The sequence below is a fragment of the Dama dama genome, chromosome 6, assembly GCF_033118175.1.
Source record: "Dama dama isolate Ldn47 chromosome 6, ASM3311817v1, whole genome shotgun sequence".
Lineage (NCBI taxonomy): Eukaryota > Metazoa > Chordata > Mammalia > Artiodactyla > Cervidae > Dama > Dama dama.
This window is the reverse complement of record NC_083686.1, coordinates 13,225,687-13,249,083: the sequence shown is the minus strand read 5'-3', so window position 1 is coordinate 13,249,083 and position 23,397 is coordinate 13,225,687. Positions and strand designations below refer to the sequence as shown.

At 47.0% G+C, this 23,397-nt stretch overlaps 1 protein-coding gene across 1 annotated transcript in view; it reads right to left on the bottom strand.

The window, feature by feature from the left end:
- The window catches only part of STK32B (serine/threonine kinase 32B), a 277,362-nt gene that overhangs the window by 13,784 nt on the left and 240,181 nt on the right, over positions 1-23,397 (bottom strand). The window contains exons 7-10 of the mRNA XM_061145161.1: positions 18,414-18,530; positions 13,260-13,385; positions 10,803-10,934; positions 7,733-7,797 (exon numbers count right to left, since the gene is read on the bottom strand). Of these exons, the coding sequence (XP_061001144.1) occupies positions 7,733-7,797; positions 10,803-10,934; positions 13,260-13,385; positions 18,414-18,530 (440 nt within the window). The remainder of the gene's footprint in view (positions 1-7,732; positions 7,798-10,802; positions 10,935-13,259; positions 13,386-18,413; positions 18,531-23,397) is intronic.

The window sequence follows — 23,397 nt, the reverse complement described above, 5'->3', positions numbered from 1 at the left end:
CTACCTGCTGGGAACCTCCAAGGAGGCCACATGGGCAGATGAAGTCAGCAAACTTTGAATACACCGTGATTCACATTAATTTGTATCATCTGGGCCACCTGATGCGAAGAGTCAACTCACTGGAAAAGACTCTGGTCTGGGAAAGATTGAAGGCAGGAGAAGGACGAGACAGAGGATGAGATGGTTGGATAGCATCATTGACTCAAAGGACATCAGTTTGAACAAACTACGGGAGATAGTGAAAGACAGGGAAGCCTGGCCTGCTGCAAGTCCATGGGGACGCGAAGAGTCAGAAAGGACCGGGTGATTGTAGTACCATCTTGGACCTGCAATGTCCAGGCTCACCAACAGATGGCGTCTACACTGCTAGTGGCCACTCGTCTGACCGTGCACAGTGACTGGCCCGTTTGCATTTTGATCTATTGCTTGGGCTTCCTTGGTTGGTCAGATGGTAAAGAATATGCCTGGAATGCAGGAGACCTGGGTTTGATTCCACAGTTGGGAAGATCCCCTGGAGAATGCAATGGCTACCCACTCCAGGATTCTTGCCTGGAGAATTCCACGGACAGAGGAGCCTGGTGGGCTAGTCCATGGGGTCACAAACAGTAGGACATGACTGAGAGGCTAACACTTCTATAATACTTTGGGCTCTGGAGCCAGACTGCCTCCTGGTACTCCCCTCCCTCCCTGCTGTCTCTTGGCCATGTGCCCTCCACCCGCTCTGTGCCTGCCCTTCTCCAGCTGCGAAATGAGGAATAAAAGTAGCCGGCTCACAGGATGGATGTACAGACTAAACGTCATACAGTGAGTGTCCTATAAAAATGAAGCCTAATAACATCAGCTCCCTTCAAGTCAGGGCCATACAGGACACACTGGAGAGAAGAACCTCAAAGACACCACTGTAGAAAGTAACCCCTTCCTTCATCTCACAGAGCTTGTTCTACCAGAAAGTGAGCCCCATGAGAACAGGGACCTGGCTCCCACTCTATCCCCGGTACTCCAGCCAATGGGGATGTAGAATAAGCATCTGCTGGACAACTGGATGAAAGCATATGTAGGAGAAAGAGCCCAGTGGATGGAAGATTAAATTTCAGGTCCTTCATGTTACAATTAAGAGCTGCAAGAGGTCAGGAGGAAGAAGAAGGAGGAGGAGAAGGAGAAGTACCTTTAGGAAAATGTGATGGGTAAGGATTTGAGTAACCATTCTCAACAGGGGCAATTTGCCTCCCAGGTAAAGTTTGGGGCCATTTTTGGTGTCATAGCTATGGAGGTGCTATGGATATCTAATGAGTAAAAGGTCACAGATTCTGCTAAATATCTTACAAGATATAGAACTGTCCCCACATCAAAGAATTGATGTCAAGAGTCATCAAATGTCAACAGAGCTGAGGATTAAGGAAACATGATCTAAAACATGATCTAAAAACCATAAAATCACATACATATTAATAGTATTACTAAATATAGCATGTGCAGTATTTGATTATTAAAATGTAACGTTTTCAAGGGCTCCAAAGGTAGCTTTAGTATGACTTTAAATGTTTAAGTTCTTAACAAGATGAAGCAGATAGAAAATTCCTTTCTCATCAGGGGCTTCTTATACTGCAAAGCTTTGTCAACTGCTATTGAAAAGACCTTTTAGAAAAATCACCTCTGCTCTGATCTTTGGCTAAAATTGGAGGACAAGCCCCATGGTGCATTTCTCAAACTAATGGAAGCTCAGCTGCCCAGGTCCTTGGAAGCCTGGACCAGTCCCTGGAACCAGATGCTCCACCTCACTCAGTGGCCTTTTGCCAGCTGAGACCATGATCCATTAATAACTGTGTTTCCAGAAAATCAGGCAGTGCTAATTTTAATTTTGCTCTCTGTTTAGAAAGTGAGGTCCAGAGAATTCAGACCTAGGGCATCTCCTCCACATTTGCACAGTGGTCCAAGCAAGTCTGTATCCCAGCCTGTCCCCTTCAGGCTTCAAGCATCCTGAGGTCATGGGTTCTGCTACATCCACTTCTGTGTCCCCAGGTACCAGTCCAGGGTTATGATGCATCTGTCAAAGGACCAATGAGAATCTTCCTTGAGAGCCGATATAGTGGATGCCCAGCTCGTGTCCCCTTCATGCCTAGGACAGTAGTCCCATGATGCAGGGGAACCTTTGCTCTGCCCAAGAGCTTCTGCTAGTTGAGCAAGCACACCTGGCCCATCCAAGAGGCAGGAAGCTGTGGAGGGTGTTTGCGTCTTCAGCGGCATCCTTTAACAGACGAGGGCTCAAAGTGGCAGATGAATTATTCAAGGCAAAGGAGGAAGAGGACTGAAGGGTCTGCCATGTGTTTGCATCACTGACGTCATCTTGGGCCCATTCAGTTCCTCCTGTCCTCCCACTACACTGCCTAGGACTGTGCTGTGCAATAAACCTCTTCTCTGCTGTCAGTGGATTTTTAATGAATGTGTGTGTGTGTGCTCAGTTGTGTCCGACTCTTTGTGACTCCATGGACTGTAGTCCGCCAGGTTCCTCTGTCTGTAGAATTTTTCAGGCAAGAATACTGGAATGGGTTGCCATTTCCGCCTCCAGGGGATCATCTTCCCTACCCAAGGATCGAACCCTCGTCTCGGGCATCTCCTGCATTGGCAGGCAGATTCTTTACCACTGCGCCACCTGAACAGCCCCTTTGTAATGAATAGATATTGTTTAATGATCATAGATATTGTTTAGCTTCCCAGATGGCGCTAGCAGTAAAGAACCTGCCTGCCAATGCAGAAGATCTAAGAGACGCAGGTTCGATCCCTGGGTGGGGAAGATTCCCTGGAGGGAGAAATGGAAAGCCCCTCCAGTACTCTTGCCTGAAGAATCCCAGGGACAGAGAAGCCTACAGTCCACAGAGTTGGACAAGACTGAAGTGATTTAGCCCACAACACAATGATCATTAAGTCCAAGTAGCATCTTTGCTCTGTTAGTCTCCAAATCAGGACAAAGACCTTGATTGACATATTTTTGGCACCCACCCATCATAAATCAGATAGGGTCTTGACTTAGGAATGCAGTTTCTGTATTCGAGCACTTCCCTCCATAACAGCTTAACTGTAAAACTCCGGATGGTCCCTCGGAAGTATGAAGTGCAGCTAGGGATGCTTCCAGATTGCCATATGCCTGATCCAAGTTGTATGTAAGTTACCCACAAAAAATTTCATAATCATGCTTTATGGAGCTGCCTGCCTGTCTCACTTTTCAGTCTCAATATACAGTGTCAGTTCGCTGGGCATTTTTCATTCCCTCTGTCCTTGGGGACAGTTTTAGATGGGATTCTTTTGGGCTTCTCAGGTGGCTCAGTGGTAAAGAATCCGCCTGCCATGGCAGGAGACTCGGGTTCGATCTCTGGGTGGGGAAGATCCCCTGGAGGAGGAAATGGCAACCCATTCCAGTATTCTTGCCTGGAAAATTCCATGGACAGAGGAGCCTGGCAGGCTGCAGTCCATGGAGTCACAAAGGGTCAGGCACAGCTGATGGGCTGAACATGCATGCATGCATTTCGGATTAAGAGTCCTCTGTTCCAGTACGATCTCATCTCAGCTAATTATATCTGCAACAACCCTATTTCCAAGGGTTGGAAATAAGGTCATATTTTGAGGTCCTGGTGGCTAGAACTTCAGCATATCCTTTGGGAGGTCATAGTTCATCCTGTTTAACAGAGGCAGCAACTCTAAACGCTAACAACTCCCAGCCCAGGAGATTCTGATGACCCCTGTGACCATGGCACTTCCTTCCAGTTCATCTTTGCAGCGCCCTCTGCGGAGACAAGGGCCTCCCCCGTGGCTCAGCAGTAAAGAATCCGCCTGCAGTGCCTGAGACACTGGAGACACGGGTTCGATCCCTGGGTCGGGAAGATCCCCTGGAGGAGGGCATGGCAACCCACTCCAGATTCGTGCCTGGAGAATCCCATGGACAGAGGAGCCTGGTGGGCTAACACCCACGGGGTCGCAGAGTCGGAAATGACTGAAGCAACTGTGCAGACACACAAGCCACTGTGGAGCCAACGTCTGTAATGACCGTGCACAGAGGAGGAGCTGTGTTTCGGGCGATGGCCAGGCCTGCAGAGACCGAAAGGAGAAGGATCTGCTGGAGGAGGCAAGGAGGGGGCAGCGAGGTCCCAGTGGAGCACGAAGGGAAGCTTGGCTCATGTCTCAGTGTCCCCTCTCGTCATCCCACTGGCCACGTGGCTGATGTTGGAAAGAAGGTACTTAATTTTCCAGCTTCTCCAGTGTCAGCAGAACAGGTGCTTCACAAACAGGATTGCAGAAAGGAGTGCAGGATGCACAGTGCCTATCTCCTTAATATAAAAGAGATTTCTGGAAACCCCTTTCACTCATGCTCCTAGAGGTCTACAGAATCATGTTATTCTTCAAGTGTGATACAAATGCATCTACAAAGAGGATTGTTCAAAATATCTATGTCACCTTAATTCCTAATAGATAAATTCTACAAACATCTCAAATGTCCACACACAAAAAATGGATAAGCTATGTGTGCACTATTTATATGATGAGAAACAATTCAGCAATGAAAGAAGTGAACTGATCATAAAAAAGGAAGTCCTTGCTTTGGGGCAGATCATGCCTCATGAACTGACTTCTCACAGGCACTTTCAGTTCAGTTCAGTCACTCAGTCGTGTCTGACTCTTTGCGACCCCATGGACTGCAGCACGCCAGGCTTCTCTGTCCATCACCAACTCCCAGAGTCTACTCAGACTCATGTCCATTGAGTTGGTGATGCCATCCAACCATCTCATCCTCTGTCTTCTCCTTCTCCTCCCGCCTTCAATCTTTCCCAGCATCAGGGTCTTTTCAAATGAGTCAGTTCTTCGCATTGGGTGGCCAAAATATTGGAGTTTCAGCTTCAGCATTAGTCCTTCCAATGAATATTCAGGACTGATTTCCTTTAGGATGGACTGGTTGGATCTCTTTGCTGTCCAAGGGACTCTTAAGAGTCTTCTCCAACACCACAGTTCAGAAGCATCAATTCTTTGGCACTCAGCTTTCTTTATAGTCCAACTCTCACATCCATACATGACTACTGGAAAAACCATAGCTTTGACTAGATGGACCTTTGTTGGCAAAAGTATGTCTCTGCTTTTTAATATGCTGTCTAGGTTGGTCTTAACTTTTTTTCCAAGGAGCAAGCATCTTTTAATTTCATGGCTGCAGTCACCATCTGCAGTGATTTTGGAGCCCCACAAAATAAAGTCTGTCACTGTTTCCATTGTTTCCTCTTTAGCAGAAGAGAAATTGCAGCAGGGTGGTTATGGGTGGATGTAACATGGGTCCTTTCCCAGGTACATCATGGAGCAGGGATGCGGTTTGACATTGAGGGGTTGGCAAGATACAGGACAGCATCCTCATGGGGAGAGGCTGGAGGAAAGATGCTGCTCCCAGCTCACCTGCCCTGACAGGTAGCCTATTAGACTCAGGGCCACTGGGGAGCAGAGACGCAGGGATGAAAGAACAGAAACCTCGGTCAAACCCACGCGCATCTCCCCTGTCGGGCCATCTTCCCTGCCTCCCGCTTTCACATACACTCATCCTGACCACCCCCATCCGGAAGACAACTTCCACCCTCCATCTGTATTTTGCCAACTCCTGTTAACGATGCCAGCCTCACTTCAAATCCACGACCGCAACTCTCATAGGGCCTCAATATAGCCGGGTGATCTTACTACATTCACTTTTCCACGTGAGAAAGAACATCTGATTGGTCAAAGCCACTATATAGTTGGGTTTCTGCTAAAAACAGCCAGATGCAACCTGACAATGCAAGGAGGGGTATCTCATTTTCATTTTCTTCTTAAGGGAAGCAACTTGGGTTCTTCAGATTCCAGACTGAAGCATCTTCTGACACATAGTGCCACATACAGTGTGACTGCTATCCACTAGGGTCTGTCACCCCTCTGCATTTTCACAGGCTCCCATTTGCCTCCCAGACAGTCTCTGAGGATGCTGCAGTCCCTGCGTAAACCACTGGAGGACCCAAGGCAAGGCTGCCTGGAGCTCATTCTCACTCTGGTCCAAAGTGCCCAAGCTGGTTTGAGCAGAAATTCCTAGGACTGAGTGTTTATGGTGGGGAAGAGACCATGAGCCTCAGAGTGGGCAGGACCTCAAGGAAAATGTGATGGGCTCTGAAACCTCTTATAATCCTAGCCCTTGTCTGCTCCAAGTTTCTTCCCATCCTGCTGGGACCAGGGACATGATCAGTGGGTGAGGCTGTCTGAGTGATGAGTGATGTTGATGAGTAAGTGATGTTGTCTGGCTTAGTGTGTGTGTGTGTGTGTGTGTGTGTGTGTATTTGTGTGTCTGCTAGCCTAGAGCTGTAGCTGCCCAGGACAAAGGACAGGCTGCTGCTTCCTTCACCTCCCCCAGTGCCCACTGGGAATTGGGCCCTGCCCAGCCCATCAACCCAAACAGCCCTCCCCAGGGCCCTCAACCCTGCTGCGCCTCCCGCCCACCCCTGGCACGCTCCGGGAATTCAAGCTTCTAATCCAGCTGCGGGTGCCCACGTCTGCCAGGCCATCTCGCTTCTCTGTGTATTGTCCTCACTCATGGAGCTCCATGCCCTGCCCTCCTCACCCATCAGGACACTGCCAGGCATGGCACCTCCAGGAGCTTCCCTGACACCCAGGCTGACCTGTGCGCCTGCTCTGGAAGCCATGCCTGGGCTGCCCTCTCCCACAGCGTGTGGACCCTCTGTGGCTGTCACCTGCGAGAAGCCGAAAGTGGTGGAACACGGGTGAACGCATAAAGGGTCAACCAGGCACATGTCCATCTGGCCCTCTTGGAGGGAGGGAAGCGGATCTGATTGCCTCTACAAGCCCGAGGCCTGGGTGAGTAACTAGAGGGAAGCGGATCTGATCGTCTCTGCAAGCCCGAGGCCTGGGTGAGTAACTAGATAAATGGGGCTAGGTGCTGTGAGTCCTGCCTGCAGGGCCTCAGCTCCCGCCGTGTGAGCCCACGGACCCTGGGGTCTCTCTCTGAGTCATCAGGCACTGGTAGATGGACCCTCAGATGGTAACGTCGGTGGGACCAAGCCTGAGCCTCCACTTCCTTGACTGCCGTAAGGGCAGTCATGTGATCAGGGCAGTCATGTGATCAGGTCAGCCCCTCCCACCTTACCATCATCCTGTCTCCTGCCAGCCCACGATGCTGGGATCCTAGCACAGCCCACACCATGTTACCCCATCAAATAATGACAATCACAACAACAATCATAACAGTCATCCTTTTCCTGAATTACTCCTACCACGCCAGGCCTTGAACCAACCTGACAACGACCACATGGCAAGAGCATGATTTCCACTTTGTCATTGCTGACAATGAGGCTCCATGATGTTAAGTGACTTGCCCCAGGTCACTCTGGCAGCAGCAGACTCAGGACTCGATCCCAGGCAATTTTGCTCCAGAACTTGGGTGCGTAGCCATCTGTTGGCCTGCCCCTCCGTGCCAGCTTCCTGTGTGCCATCAGTCCTGCTGTGGTCACCCCACTTCACATGAAGACCCCCGAGGCCCAGAGAGGTGAAGTTGGAGCCTTGCTTGGGCCAGATGGCAGAGGTGGGATTAGAATAATGCGATCCGCCTGCTAGTTCCCTTCCAGCATCGTGGCTAGCTTCATAGCATCCAGGGGCCCCAATCCCCCAGGGAGACCATCTGTCCTTTGGAAGGGCTCTGCCCAGTGAATCCTGGTAGCAGACTTACTTCTCTCTGTTGAATACAATGAATTCCTTCCGCACGGTCTCCAAGCACTGCTGGAGGTGTCCATTCTGTCAAAGAGCACAGAGAGGGGACCGTAAGTGATGAAGCAGTCTCCCAGGAGTGAGGACGACCAGACAGTGATCTAAAAGGGATGCTTGGGGCTGGGGACAAGCTAAGCTGCTGGAACAGCCCTGAGTATACAGGTGGTAGTGTCATGGGGAGGTGAGGGCTGACAGAAGATGCTTTTCTACATTTTAAGCCATTAAATGCAATGTCAAAGTCATGTTAAAATGGGTTATGAACTGAGGTTTTTTTTTTTTACATTTTGGCCACATGGCATGTGAGATCTTAGTTCCCCAACCAGGGATCAAACCTGTGCCTCTCTGTGATGGAAATGCAAAGTCTTAACCACTAGAGAGCCAGGGAAGTCTCTGGAATATGAACTGAAAATCACAACCCTGGTTTCCTGATCACTTGATTGTTCTTGAGGCCTGATTAAGCAGCATGGTGGTGGAGGGGGATTCAAGGCCATCATGCAAACGTGTTCATTCTCCTCAGTAACAGGTACTAAGGACCACAGTCTCACAAATGCTCTGTAACACACGTCTCAGGGCTGCCTGGATGCAGGATGGACATGTACATGTCTGCAGGACCCCCACCCCCTGTGGGCCCATGAGAACGCCCACCCAGGCCTCCCTTGGCAAACTTCTGCATTAGTCCCAGCACACAGCCTAGGGCCCACAATATTTTTAGGGGCTACAGAGATGTCTTTTCAAATAAGCTGAAAAGAATGAACTTTTAACACTGAATGCTATATTTGTCTTCATACCAATATAATAATAAATTATAATGTTTAATATATTTTGAGGGAGGAAGGATAAAGTGTGGGTTGAACTGTGTCCTCCAAAAAGATGTGTTATAGAAACAGCCTAAATGTCCATTGGCAGATGAATGGATAAAGAAGATGTGGTACATTTATACAACAGAATACTACTCAGCCATAAAAAAAGAATGGAATAATCCCATTGGCAGCAACGTGGATGGACCCAGAGATTATCATACTGAGTGAAGTAAGTGAGAAAGAGAAAGACAAATTCCATGTGATATTACTTTGCTGTTGTAGTCAGTCATGACCAACTTTTGCAACCCCATGGACTATAGACTGCCAGCCTCCTCTGTCCATGGGATTCTCTGGGCAAGAATATTGGAGTGGGTTGCCATTCCCTTCTCCAGGGGATCTTTCCGACCCAGGGATCAATCCCGAGTCTCCTACATTGCAGGCAGTTTCTTTACTGCTGAGCCATCAGGGAAGTCCATGATATTACTTAAGTGGAATCCAAAATATGACACAAATGAACTTCCTTATGAAAAAGAAACAGACTCACAAGACATAGAGAACAGACCTGTGATTGCCAAGGCGGGTGGAGGTCAGGAAGGGAAGGATTCGGAGGTTAGGATTAGAAGATGCAAATTAAAAAAAAAAAAGAAGATGCAAATTATTAAATATAGAATGGATAAACCACACATTTCTGTTATATAGCACAGCAGGAACTATATTCAATATCCTGTGATAAATTGCAATGGAAAAGAATACAGAAAAGAATGTATATATTCTTGTAACTGAATCACTCGGCTGTAGGGCAGACATTAACACAACATTGTGAATCACTATAACTTCAATAAAAATAAATAAATTGAAAAAGACACGTTGAAGTCCTAATGCCACGTACGGGTCATTGTGACCTTATTTGGAAACAAGGTCTCTGCAGATGGAACTAGTTAAGATGAGGTCAACCTGGAGCTGGGGGAGGCGGGGCGGGTCCTAAATTTGATGGCAGGTGTCTTTAAAAGAGGACTGTGTGAAGACCCAGAGAGGAAAATGCCTTGTGAAGATGGAGGAAGAAATGAGAGTGATGTGGCTACGAGCCAAGGGATGTCAAGGGCTGTAGGCCACCGCCAGAAGCTGTAAGAGGCAAGGAAGGAGCCTCCTGAGAGCCTTTGAGAAAGCACAGCTCTGTTAATCCCTTGATTCTGAACTTCCGGTCTGTAGAATTGTTGAGTGAACACATTTCAGTTGTTCCATACCAGTGTGTGACGCTTTGTGATGGCAGCCTACAAAATCAATACAAGGACCCACAAAGGGTGGCCTTAGGTGCCTCCACAGTATAACACCTTTGCAGAGGGTGTGGGGAATAAAGAAAAATGGCTTTTTTCTTTCCCTTTTCTGAGAACAAAGAAGATAAAGAGAACAGTGAGCAGGACTGAACGTTCCTAGTTTTTTTGCTCCTAACTCTGCATGTCTGTAACTAAGTTTGCTTCGCTCCTATTTTCTTTTGACTCTATGCTAAATACATCCTGTTTATGGTATTTACCCAGACAACACCCTTCCCCTTGTAGTTACATATCAGAAAGAAGGCCGCAAGGCCACCGAACTGCCAGACTCAATCACTGGGTTACTGATGCCAGCCTATGACTGTCTGAAACAACGCAAGAGGAAGAAATCAAGATCCTAACACATTAGTACCTCATCACTAACACCTGACTTCGATCTTAGATAAGCCCCTAGACTCCTCGTGGAGGTGGGGGTGGGGGCACAGTTCTTGGAAGCACGAGCCTACTGTATTCCCCTCTCCGCCAGCTGAGAATTAAATCCACCTTTCTTTTACCTCCAGACTCTGTGTTGTATTTTTTACTCGGCTTCGGTGGGCAGAGAAGGCCAAGATTTTGGCCAGCAACAGGTGCTGGGCTCTACTGGGTGCAGCACTGATGTCACTCAGCATCATTCTTGGGCTCTTGATCAGAGATACAGAGATTCCTGCACTAGGAACCGTGCTAACGTGAATGATGAGAGCAAGAATGTATCATCGAGAGTGATGCTCTCATAGCATCCTGCTCTGAAAGACCTCTTGTTTGATGGAAGCATTTGATTGGCTGCAAACAAAGTCATTTGGGAGGGTGAAGTGACAGGCCACCCTCCCCACCTGCCCTCCTTGTGGCTAAGAAGCAGCTCAATCACATTCACTGGACTATAGGGTTCCTCTTTGCCGGGATCTGCTCCCAAGACAGCACTCACCAGAGAACAGCTGTCCTTAGAGCCATCTTTGGATCTGTTCTTTGCCAACCTCTTCTTCTTTTTATGGAGTGGTTTGGATTCAAGAATCATTTCTTCAAGTTCAAATGTGGGATCGCAGTTCAGTCTCCCTTTCTGAAAAGAAGTGAAAAAGGAAACACGGTTTGCCTTGGTTCTATATCACTGATTTGTATTTTCATTGATTCAATCACTCATTCAACGAGTAACAATGAGCTACTCCTAGTGGATGAAAGAAAGTTGTGAAAGTGTTAGTCACTCTGCTGCTGCTGCTAAGTCGCTTCAGTCGTGTCCGACTCTGTGCGACCCCATAGACGGCAGCCCACCAGGCTCCCCTGTCCCTGGGATTCTCCAGGCAAGAACACTGGAGTGGGTTGCCATTTCCTTCTCCAATGCATGAAAGTGAAAAGTGAAAGTGAAGTCGCTCAGTCATATCCCACTCTTAGCAAACCCATGGACTGCAGCCCACCAGGCTCCTCTGTCCATGGGATTTTCCAGGCAAGAGTACTGGAGTGGGGTGCCATTGCCTTCTCCAGGGTATCTTTCCAACCCAGAGACTGAACCTGGGTGCTCTTGAACCTCCAAAGCTCTTGCATTGCAGGTAGACTTTATACCGTCTGAGCCACCAGGGAAGCCCTCCTAGGGGATATATCTGCTCATTTCTGTCCTGATGATGAACAGTGACACATCCTCACTGCACACGTCATTCATTTATCCCTATAATCCCCATCCACCTGTTAATATCCACACGTTTCCTTCATCTTATGTGTGTTCATTTCATGAGATTGAGTTCAGTTTACCAATCTGGTATTTTCACATATTTTCTCATACCCTCCTCCTCATGTCATTACTATCTTTTCTATTAATATAAATATCATTTTTAACAAATCCATTTAAAGATGCCATTTCTGGCCAAAAAGTGAAAGTCACTCAGTCGTGTCTGACTCTTTGCAATCCCATGGACTGTATAGCCTGCCAGGCTCCTTTCTCCATGGAATTATCCAGGCAAGAATACAGGAGTGGGTAGCCTTTCCCTTCTCCACGGGATCCTCCCAACCCAGGGATTGAAACCAGGTCTCCCGCATGGCAGGCGGATTCTTTACCAGCTGAGACACCAAATCTACCCAATTCTCCATCCTGGCTGCCAGTTGTCCTGCGGCTGAAGCCAGCTGACCCTCGGGCCTGGGGTCAACCTTGGGAGCCTCCAGGCTAGCTCCCCAGCCTCCTTCCCGTTGGTCTCCTTCCATTCATTCTCAACACCCACCTGTCCACTCTACAGTGTAAACCTCACTTTCACCTCCCTGCCAATAGAACTCCAGTGTTGAGAAGGCACAGTCTAAAACCCTTATCATGAAGCCTCCAGGGTGTGGGCTGTGGTCCTTTCCACCCTCATTCCCTACTGTTTTCTTCTATCTTACTCTGTTCCAGCTATAAAGCCTTCTCACTGTTCTTTGAAAGCTTTTTGCTGCCTGGAAGTGCGAGATCTTAATATTCCCTCTGCCTGGAAAATTCCACCCTATCTTTACAAGCCTGGTTCCTTCACTTGGTTCAGATCTCTGCACCTCTACCTAAAAGCAGCCCCTGCCTCCTTCTCCTTCACTCCGGGCTCTCTCTGTCTTCCTAGCTCATTCTGTGCGTAGGAATTGGCATCATTGCCTGGTGTCACGTTAGACATTTACTGGTGACTCACTGTCTTCCTCTCATGAGTTTGAGTAAGCTCCAGGAGTTGGTGATGGACAGGGAAGCCTGGCGTGCTGCAGGCCATGGGGTCGCAAAGAGTCAGACACAACTGAGCAACTGAACTGAACTGAACCTGGTGTCACGTTATACATTTACTGGTGACTCACTGTCTTCCTCTACCCGACAAGCAGCTTGTGAAAGGGAGGGCTAATTGGCTCCCATTACCCTGCTCTCACCTACCCAGGGCCTGGATCTGTGCACATCGTGGGTGTGATTTAACAAGAAAAAGGAAGCTCTGTGCCCGTGAGGACCCACTACAGGGAGGGAAGCTGCCCAACCAGACTGTGCAAATCATGTCCAAATCCACACCAAATCTCAGTGAGAGGTGATCCCTTTGGAGCTCAAATGATGTGGCCAGCAACCCCCCTGCCCCCTGCCACCTTCTGGGGTGTTCCTGAGCGCCCAGGACGGAGACCCTGCAACAGGGCTGCAACAGCCCAGGACCAGATGGCTTCACAGCTGAATTCTACCAAAAATTTAGAGAAGAGCTAACACCTATTTTACTCAAACTCTTCCAGAAAATTGCAGATGAAGGTAAGCTTCCAAACTCATTCTATGAGGCCACCATCACCCTAATTCCAAAACCAGACAAAGATGCCACAAAAAAAGAAAACTATAGGCCAATATCACTGATGAACATAGATGCCAAAATCCTTAACAAAATTCTAGCAAACAGATGTCATAGGGCAGGACCTCACTCACATTAGGCACAAAGCCGGGTGTCAGCGCCTTCTCCAACACCGCATCCCAGTTCATGTCGGCCAAGTAGGGTGTGCTCTGGACGTCACCAAGGCTGGACAGGCGGCTCTCGGGGTCCTTGGTCAGGAGCTGCAGGCAATGAGCAAACATATGCAGTTGGGCAGTACTGAGGTTAGCAGAGCCTCCAAAGGTGGAGTTTTGGGAAAATGAATGTGCCTCTGCTTCTATGTTCCATGAATATTGTGTACTGTCTGAGCTGCTGTGCTGAAGCATTGTACATGCTCAGTTGCTAAGTCATGTCCTACTCTTTGTGACCCCATGGACTATAGCCTGCCAGGCTCCTCTGTCCACGGGACTTTTACAGGCAAGAATACTGGAGTGGGTTGCCATTTCTTTCTCCAGGGAATCTTCCTGACCCCGGGATCGAACCCACATCTCTTGTGTCTCCTGCATTGGCAGGTGGATTCTTGACCACTGAGCCACCAGCCACAAGCTGCCTTACCTACACTTACACTTGTTTCCAAACTGGGAAAGGAGTATGTCAAGGCTGTATATCGTCACCCTGCTTATTTGACTTATATGCAGAGTACATCATGCGAAATGGCGGGCTGGATAAAGCACAAGCTGGAATCAAGATTGCCGGGAGCAATATCAATAACCTCAGATATGCAGATGACACCACCCTTACGGCAGAAAGTGAAGAAGAACTAAAGAGTCTCTTGATGACAAGTGAAAAAGAAGAGTGAAAAAGCTTAAAACTCAACATTCAGAAAACTAAGATCATGGCATTTGGTCCCATCACCAACTGCCATCACTTCATGGCAAATAGATGGGGAAACAATGGAAATAGTGACAAACTTTGTTTTTTGCAGCTCTAAAATCACTGCAGATGGTGACTGCAGCCATGAAATTGAAAGACACTTATTCCTTGGAAGAAAAGTTATGACCAATCTAGACAGCCTGTTAAAGAGCAGAGACATTACTTTGCCAACAAAGGTCCATCTAGTCAAAGCTATGGTTTTTCCAGTAGTCATGTATGGATGTGAGAGTTGGACGATAAAGAAAGCTGAGCGCCTGTAATGCTATGAACCTTCTTAGCACTGCTTTTACATTACAGGCTTACATCAAGAAACAAGAAAAAAACCAAATAAATAACCTAACTCTACACCTAAAGCAGTTAGAGAAGGAAGAAATGAAGAACCCCAGGGTTAGTAGAAGGAAAGAAATCTTAAAAATCAGGGCAGAAATAAATGCAAAAGAAACTAAAGAGACCATAGCAAAAATCAACAAAGCTAAAAGCTGGTTTTTTGAAAAAATAAACAAAATTGACAAACCATTAGCAAGACTCATTAAGAAACAAAGAGAGAAGAACCAAACTAACAAAATTAGAAATGAAAATGGAGAGATCACAACAGACAACACTGAAATACAAAGGATCATAAGAGACTACTACCAGCAGCTCTATGCCAATAAAATGGACAACTTGGATGAAATGGACAAATTCTTAGAAAAGTATAACTTACCAAAACTGAACCAGGAAGAAATAGAAGATCTTAACAGACCCATCACAAGCAAGGAAATCGAAACTGTCATCAAAAATCTTCCAGCAAACAAAAGCCCAGGACCAGATGGCTTCACAGCTGAATTCTACCAAAAATTTAGAGAAGAGCTAACACCTATCTTACTCAAACTCTTCCAGAAAATTGCAGATGAAGGTAAGCTTCCAAACTCATTCTATGAGGCCACCATCACCCTAATTCCAAAACCAGACAAAGATGCCACAAAAAAAGAAAACTACAGGCCAATATCACTGATGAACATAGATGCAAAAATCCTTAACAAAATTCTAGCAAACAGAATCCAACAACATATTTAAAAAATCATACACCATGACCAAGTGGACTTTATCCCAGGAATGCAAGGATTCTTTAATATCCGCAAATCAATCAATGTAATACACAACATTAACAAATTGAAAGATAAAAACCACATGATTATCTCAATAGATGCAGAGAAAGCCTTTGACAAAATTCAACACTCATTTATGATTAAAACTCTCCAAAAAGCAGGAATAGAAGGAACATACCTCAACATAATAAAAGCTATATATGACAAACCCACAGCAAGCATCACCCTCAATGGTGAAAAATTGAAAGCATTTCCCCTGAAATCAGGAACAAGACAAGGGTGCCCACTTTCACCACTACTATTCAACATAGTGTTGGAAGTTTTGGCCACAGCAATCAGAGCAGAAAAAGAAGTAAAAAGAATCCAGATAGGAAAAGAAGAAGTGAAACTCTCACTGTTTGCAGATGACATGATCCTCTACATAGAAAACCCTAAAGACTCTTCCAGAAAATTACTAGAGCTAATCAATGAATACAGTAAAGTTGCAGGATATAAAATTAACACACAGAAATCCCTTGCATTCCTATATACTAACAATGAAAAAACAGACAGAGAAATTAAGGAAACAATACCATTCACCATTGCAACAAAAAGAATAAAATACTTAGGAGTATATCTACCTAAAGAAACAAAAGACCTATACATAGAAAACTATAAAACACTGATGAAAGAAATCAAAGAGGACACAAACAGATGGAGAAACATACCGTGTTCATGGATTGGAAGAATCAATATTGTCAAAATGGCTATTCTACCCAAAGCAATCTATAGATTCAATGCAATCCCTATCAAGCTACCAATGGTATTTTTCACAGAACTAGACCAAAGAATTTCACAATTTGTATGGAAATACAAAAAACCTCGAATAGCCCAAGTAATCTTGAGAAAGGAGAATGGAACTGGAGGAATCAACCTGCCTGACTTCAGACTCTACTACAAAGCCACAGTCATCAAGACAGTATGGTACTGGCACAAAGACAGAAATATAGATCAATGGAACAGAATAGAAAGCCCAGAGATAAATCCACGAACCTATGGACACCTTATCTTTGACAAAGGAGGCAAGGATATACAATGGAAAAAAGACAACCTCTTTAACAAGTGGTGCTGGGAAAACTGGTCAACCACTTGTAAAAGAATGAAACTAGAACACTTTCTAACACCATACACAAAAATAAACTCAAAATGGATGAAAGATCTAAATGTAAGACCAGAAACTATAAAACTCCTAGAGGAGAACATAGGCAAAACACTCTCCGACATAAATCACAGCAAGATCCTCTATGACCCACCTCCCAGAATATTGGAAATAAAAGCAAAACTAAACAAATGGGACCTAATGAAACTTAAAAGCTTTTGCACTACAAAGGAAACTATAAGTAAGGTGAAAAGACAGCCCTCAGATTGGGAGAAAATAATAGCAAATGAAGAAACAGACAAAGGATTAATCTCAAAAATATACAAGCAACTCCTGCAGCTCAATTCCAGAAAAATAAACGACCCAATCAAAAAATGGGCCAAAGAACTAAACAGACATTTCTCCAAAGAAGACATACAGATGGCTAACAAACACATGAAAAGATGCTCAACATCACTCATTATTAGAGAAATGCAAATCAAAACCACAATGAGGTACCATTACACGCCAGTCAGGATGGCTGCTATCCAAAAGTCTACAAGCAATAAATGCTGGAGAGGGTGTGGAGAAAAGGGAACCCTCTTACACTGTTGGTGGGAATGCAAACTAGTAGAGCCGCTATGGAAAACAGTGTGGAGATTTCTTAAAAAACTGGAAATAGAACTGCCATATGACCCAGCAATCCCACTTTTGGGCATACACACTGAGGAAACCAGATCTGAAAGAGACACGTGCACCCCAATGTTCATCGCAGCACTGTTTATAATAGCCAGGACATGGAAGCAACCTAGATGCCCATCAGCAGATGAATGGATAAGGAAGCTGTCATACATATACACCATGGAATATTACTCAGCCATTAAAAAGAATTCATTTGAACCAGTCCTAATGAGATGGATGAAGCTGGAGCCCCTTATACAGAGTGAAGTAAGCCAGAAAGATAAAGAACATTACAGCATACTAACACATATATATGGAATTTAGAAAGGTGATAACAATAACCCTATATGCAAAACAGAAAAAGAGACACAGAAATACAGAACAGACTTTTGAACTCTGTGGGAGAAAGTGAGGGTGGGATATTTCAAAAGAACAGCATGTATACTATCTATGGTGAAACAGATCACCAGCCCAGGTGGGATGCATGAGACAAGTGCTCGGGCCTGGTGCACTGGGAAGACCCAGAGGAATCGGGTGGAGAGGGAGGTGGGAGGGGGGATCGGGATGGGGAATACGTGTAAATCTATGGCTGATTCATATCAATGTATGACAAAACCCACTGAAATGTTGTGAAGTAATTAGCCTCCAACTAATAAAAAAAAAATAAAATTAAAAAAAAAAAAAAAAGAAAGCTGAGCGCCTAAGAATCGATGCTTTTGAACTGCAGTATTGGAGAAGACTCTTGGGAGTACCTTGGACTGCAAGGAGATTCAACCAGTCAATCGTAAAGGAAATCAGTCCTGAATATTCATTGGAAGGACTGATGCTGAAGCTGAAGCTCCAATACTTTGGCCACCTGATATGAAGAACTGACTCACTGGAAAAGAGCCTGATGCTGGAAAAGATTGAAGGCAGGAGAAGGGCACAACCGAGGATGAAATGATTGGATGGCATCACTGACTGGATGGACATGAGTTTGAGCAAGCTCCGGCAGTTGGTGATGGACAGGGAATCCTGGCATGCTGCAGTCCATGGGGTTGCAAAGAGTTGAACATGACTGAGTAACTGAACTGAACTGAAAAATTCCTAGGAAAAGTCAGGAGATACCCAATTTCTTAAAGCTCAGTGAGTTAAAAGATGATTTGTAAAAATGTTAAAGAACCATATGCATTAAATATTTCTAATTATTAGAAGTTGGTAGTGGAGTGAAAAAAGCCTGAGGGCTTTGTCATCCCAGACTTGACTTCAGGCCACAGCCCTCTGTCCAGTGGCTTTGTGATCTTGAAGCGAGATGGTAAGAGCACTTCAGTAAGATGTTGGAAGCCTGCTGACTTTGGTATTTCCACCACTGTCCATCCATTCGTCCTCTCGTTCCTTAGTCGGCTGGTCTGTTTGTTTCTGCACTGAGTGACCAGCTCCCTGGCCAGGTAGACGGGCGGCTACCCCCTTACCTTCTTTAGCAGGGCGACCATGCCCTTGCACCACGTGGAAGAGTAGTGGACACGCTCCACCTTGAACATGTTAAGGATCTCATCGATGGGCGTGGCCGAGTGGATTTCATACGGTCTCTGTAACAAGGGACAACAGACAGTATCAGAGACAGCCGTCCACATGGCTAAAACAGACACAGAGAACAGACCTGTGGTTGCCAAGAGAGATGGGTGTAGGGGAGGGATGGATCGAGAGTTTGGGATTAGAAGATGCATACTATTACATATAGAATGGATAAACAACAAGGTCCTACTCTATAGCACTGGTAACTATAGTCAAGATCCCATGATAAGCCATAATGGAAAAGAGTGTATGTATCTATATCTACCCATATCTATATACATATAACTAAATCACTTTGCTGCACAGCAAAAATTAAGACAACATTGTAAATAAACTATAGTTCAACAATAAAACCTTGGCCACCTGATGTGAAGAGCTAACTCACTGGAAAAGACCCTGATGCTGGGAAAGATTGAGGGCAGGAGGAGAAGGGGATGACAGAGGATGAGAGGGTTGGATGGCATCACTGGCTCGAAGGACGAGAGTCTGAGCAAACTCTGAGAGATACTGAAGGACAGGGAAGCCTGGTGTGCGGCTGCAGTCCATGGGGTCACAGAGAGTTGGACATGACTTAGTGACTGAAAAACAAATATAAAATAAAAAAACCTGTGTCATTACAAGGGGTGGTTTTTCTTTCCCTGCAGGTAACAGTGGGTGTTCCAGTTACACGGCTGAGCAGGGGGCCTGGACCCCTGTGTCAACAGTGACCAGCGCAGGAACCCAGTGGGTGGGTGTTCCCTTACAGCCCCAGAAGGGTCAGTGATTGGTGAGGTCACACAGCCAGGATGCGGCAAAGGCAGCACCCATGCCCTACAGCCTAACCCCAGAGTCTCTGTTCCAGACCTAGGCCTGCGGAGAGGAGCGGCTCTCACCATCCATAGTCCCCCACCCACTGGCGGGCTTGGCTGCATCTTCCCTGTCCTGGCTGAATGGCCCCATGAGTGAGCAGGGCGGGAATCACCAGGTCTGGGTCTGGTTGGGCGAGGGAGGCAGGGAGGCTGGGCCACTGCCACCTGCCATCCTCTCTCCTGCACCGGAAGGATGCCTAAGCCCTGTTCGCCAATTCCCCAGCACAGCAGAGCGTTGAACTTTCTGACACGTCCTCTTGACATTGGAGTGGGCAGATTTTCTTTTTTTTTTTTTTTGGCCTCCAAACACCTCTCAAAGCTTGGGAAGGCTCCTTTGACTGGGACCTTGGGGAAGAGGCTGGGACAGTGTCTGAACAGCAGCTGACTCACTCTGATGCTCCCTCCACCCCTCCCACCCAAGAACAGCTCTTTCAGAGCCTCTTCTTCACCCTCCCCCTGGCTGTGTCCTCCAGGAAGCTTCCAGGTTCCCATCAGGGTCACATGACCCAGGGCTGGAGCAGGCAACTGTTTCCTAAGCATGTGTGTTTCAATGACTAAACTGATCCTGGAGAAATCTGGAGGAATGAGCTCATTGTTAATCCACGTGACCTTGGTTGGACAGTATGGAGTTCCTGCAAGGCAGTGGGGGGCGGTGCTCCTGGTAGGTGGGATTACAGTACCTCCATCTCTGTGTTCTCAGGGCACTGAGCAGTATCTATTGCCCAGCGGGTCCCGGAGCACAAGGACAGCAAAGATGATGATCAGATCATCCACAGTTGCTGATGGAACACAGACCGGGAGCCTAAACACCATGCTGGGCTCCCATGGTGCATAAGGGGCCAGCTCCAACCTCACGGAACTTGGATTCCCATGGGGCTGCAGCAATTGGAGAGGGCAACCTGGGAAAGTGAGGGGATCCTGAGCCCTGGTTGGGATACAATTCCCTGGAAGGAAGTGTCTGTATCTCTACCAAATGGGGCCCCTCTGGGGAAGATGCCTGCCAACATGGGTGCAGTGTGCCTTCTGATATATCCACCCAGAAAGGGGCCTCTTCCTGACTGCCTGCCTCCTCTCCTACCTGTTTCACTGAATTGGGACCCTCCCTTCCACCCAACAGGGCAAAATCCCAAACTGTGAGCTCCCTGTGTGTGTGTCCACTTTGTGACCCCTACAGTCCTGGCGGGACTGTAGCCTGCCAGGCTCCTCTGTCTATGGAATTCTCCAGGCGAGAATACTGGAGTGGGTTGCCATGCCCTCCTCCAGGGAATCTTCCTGACCCAGGGATTGAACCGGGATCTCCTGCATTGCAGGCAGATTCTTTACCATCTGAGCCACCAGGGAAGTCTGAGGACTCCTTAGAAAGTCTAATTAGCTTGCTACACTAACATTCTTTAAAGCTGGCTTCAAACATTTTTGAATTTAATAGGAAGTGGAGTGCAGTTTCAGTTGTAGAATTTCTACCCAAAGCTGCTGCCTGCTTTCATGTTGCAGGATCCCTTTGGGTTTCGCTAGGAACCAGCATCAGAATTAGAAATAAGAGTGAATGTTCACTGAGAGCATCTGGGATGTGACACAAAGCTCCCAGCATCTCCATGAGGTGGCTACTGTGAATGTGACCACTTGTGCTTCCCAGGTGGCACTAGAGGTAAAGAACCCATCTGCCAATGCAGGAGACACAGGAGACCTGGGTTCCATCCCTGAGTCGGGAAGATCCCTTGGAGGAGGGCCTGGCAAGCCACTCCAGTATTCTTGCCTGGAGGATCCCATGGACAGAGGAGCCCTGCAGGCTACAGTCCATAAGGTCGAAAACTGTTGGACACGACTGAGGTGACTTAGCATGCACGCACAATATGACCACTTTATAGCAGACGAGCCAGAGGCCCCAAGCCCCAGAGCTAGGATGTGATGGTATCGACATTAAACCGCAGGTAGTATCAGCCCCCGGCTCACCTCTGAGCACTACTGTCGCAGAGGGAATTGTGTCCTTCAAGCTTGTATGTTCAAGTCCAAATCCCAGCGTCTCAGAAGGTGGCCTTGTTTGGAGATAGGGTGTTTACAGAGGGGATCAAGTTCATACGAGGTCATTAGGAGGGACCCCAATTCAATATGATTGCTGTCCTTGTACACAGGGGAAACCCTAGAAAAAGGGGACCCTAGGACCTGGGGAGATAGACATAGAGGGGACACCATGCAAGAAGACACAGGGAGAAGACGGCCGTCTATGAGCAAGGAAGGAGCACCTTGATATGAGGTATAAAGGGGCAGCTTCCTTCATTGCCCTCAGAAGGAGTCAACCCTGAAGACACCTTGAACTTGGGCTTCTAGGCCCCAGAACCATGAGAGAACAGGCATCTATTGTTTAAGCCACCCGATCTGTCGGACTTGGTCACAACAGCCCGATCAGACTAAGACCATTACCCTGGCCGTCCTCAGGCAGAGTTCTAGGGAAGGTGTCTGACGTCTGCTTTGTTCTGGAGGTGTTGGCGCTCTGTGTAGACCAGGCCCCTGGTGTGAGCAGACAGACAGGGTCCCGACCCCTCTCAGCTCTTCATCTTGGAAAAGAGGCAGTGAGGGGTTTCGGGTGTGGGGTGCGTGCTGGGGGAGTGGTCCCTACAGTGGGTGCTGGGTGCATAGAAGGGGTGGAGGGGTGCTCCCTTAGTGCGGGAGGGGGTTCAGAAAACCAGAGTTCAGGCCACCACCTGAAGACCGGCCTTCAAGGGTTGAGACTCTGGTTTCTGAACTCTTCAGGACCGTTTCAGGATCACTTCTTCCCATCTTTTTGCCTCTCTAAAGGCTATTTCTCTGATTCCGGTCCCAGACCCACCCTGGTAACCCAACTACTACAGGTGTCAGGGTGCTGGCTCACATCTTCATTTTTAAAGTTTGGGAAACTGAGGTTGAGAGACAAAAAGTGACTTTCCCAACGTCCCAGAGACACAGATTCTCCTTTGCGGCTCTTTCCACCAGAGCCTGGAACTCAAGCACCCAACTGGAGAGTGAGCCAGCTACAAGTGTAAAGACTTCTGTTATCATTTACGCTTCATTCTGTCTCCTACTTGGTTACTTCAAGGCATCCATGAATTCTACTTGCCCCCCAGGCCCCGCAAAGAGCCCCTCTCTCTCTCCCCCCACTTCTGGAGGGAACCAGACCAATAAAAACAACAATAATGAGAACAGTAGTAACTACAGTTAGCCATGAGGCTAATAGAGCAGTTAAATATTTTTGGAAGTGCATTTGGAAACTATGACTAAGATCTGCACTGCATCTTGAAGTTCCAGGCTCAGCCTTGATCTGTTTGGGTGGCAGTGGAGAAACCTAGGCCCTTCGACGAGAATATTGTTCAATATTAAGATCAATATTCCATCGGCTTGTGGTCAAGAGTTCTCCTGAGTCTTGGTCTCACTCATTGGTCTTAGGATGTGCTGACTTGGAAAACTGAGTGGTATTTCCAAAAGAGAAAGTGTTAGACGCTCAGTCATATCTGACTCTTTGCAACCCCATGGACTGTAGCCCGCCAGGCTCTACTGTCTGTGGAATTCTCCAGGCAAGAATACTGAAGTGGGTAGCCATTCTCTTCTCCAGGGGATCTTCCCAACCCAAGGATCAGACCTGGGATTCCTGCACTGCACCAGGGAAGCCAGTGGTATTTTTAAGGTGAAATAATTACCTGTTCAGCTGGTGAAAGTAATTTTGGCAGCAGGGTATCAGATAGACTCATTATGGAGTACAAGTGTGTCTATTCTAGGAAACCCAGTTTACAAAAATTCCAATTTACCAAGAAACAGAAGAAACAGCAAAAGAATTGCCATAGACCTGTTATTTTAACTGCTAGAGCTGAGCTGGGCCTTGGGGACCATCTCATCCAATGTTTTTCCCCTTAAATCTTTTTGCTCAAAATCCGAAACATAGAACAGATGCAAGTGAAGAACAGTTCCCCAGGTTGCTTAAACCTCCAGCAGCTGGAGAAATCTTTTTTCCCCTATGAACTGTCGAATCATTCCTGCAGGGTCCTTTACTTTCAGGAAGCACAGC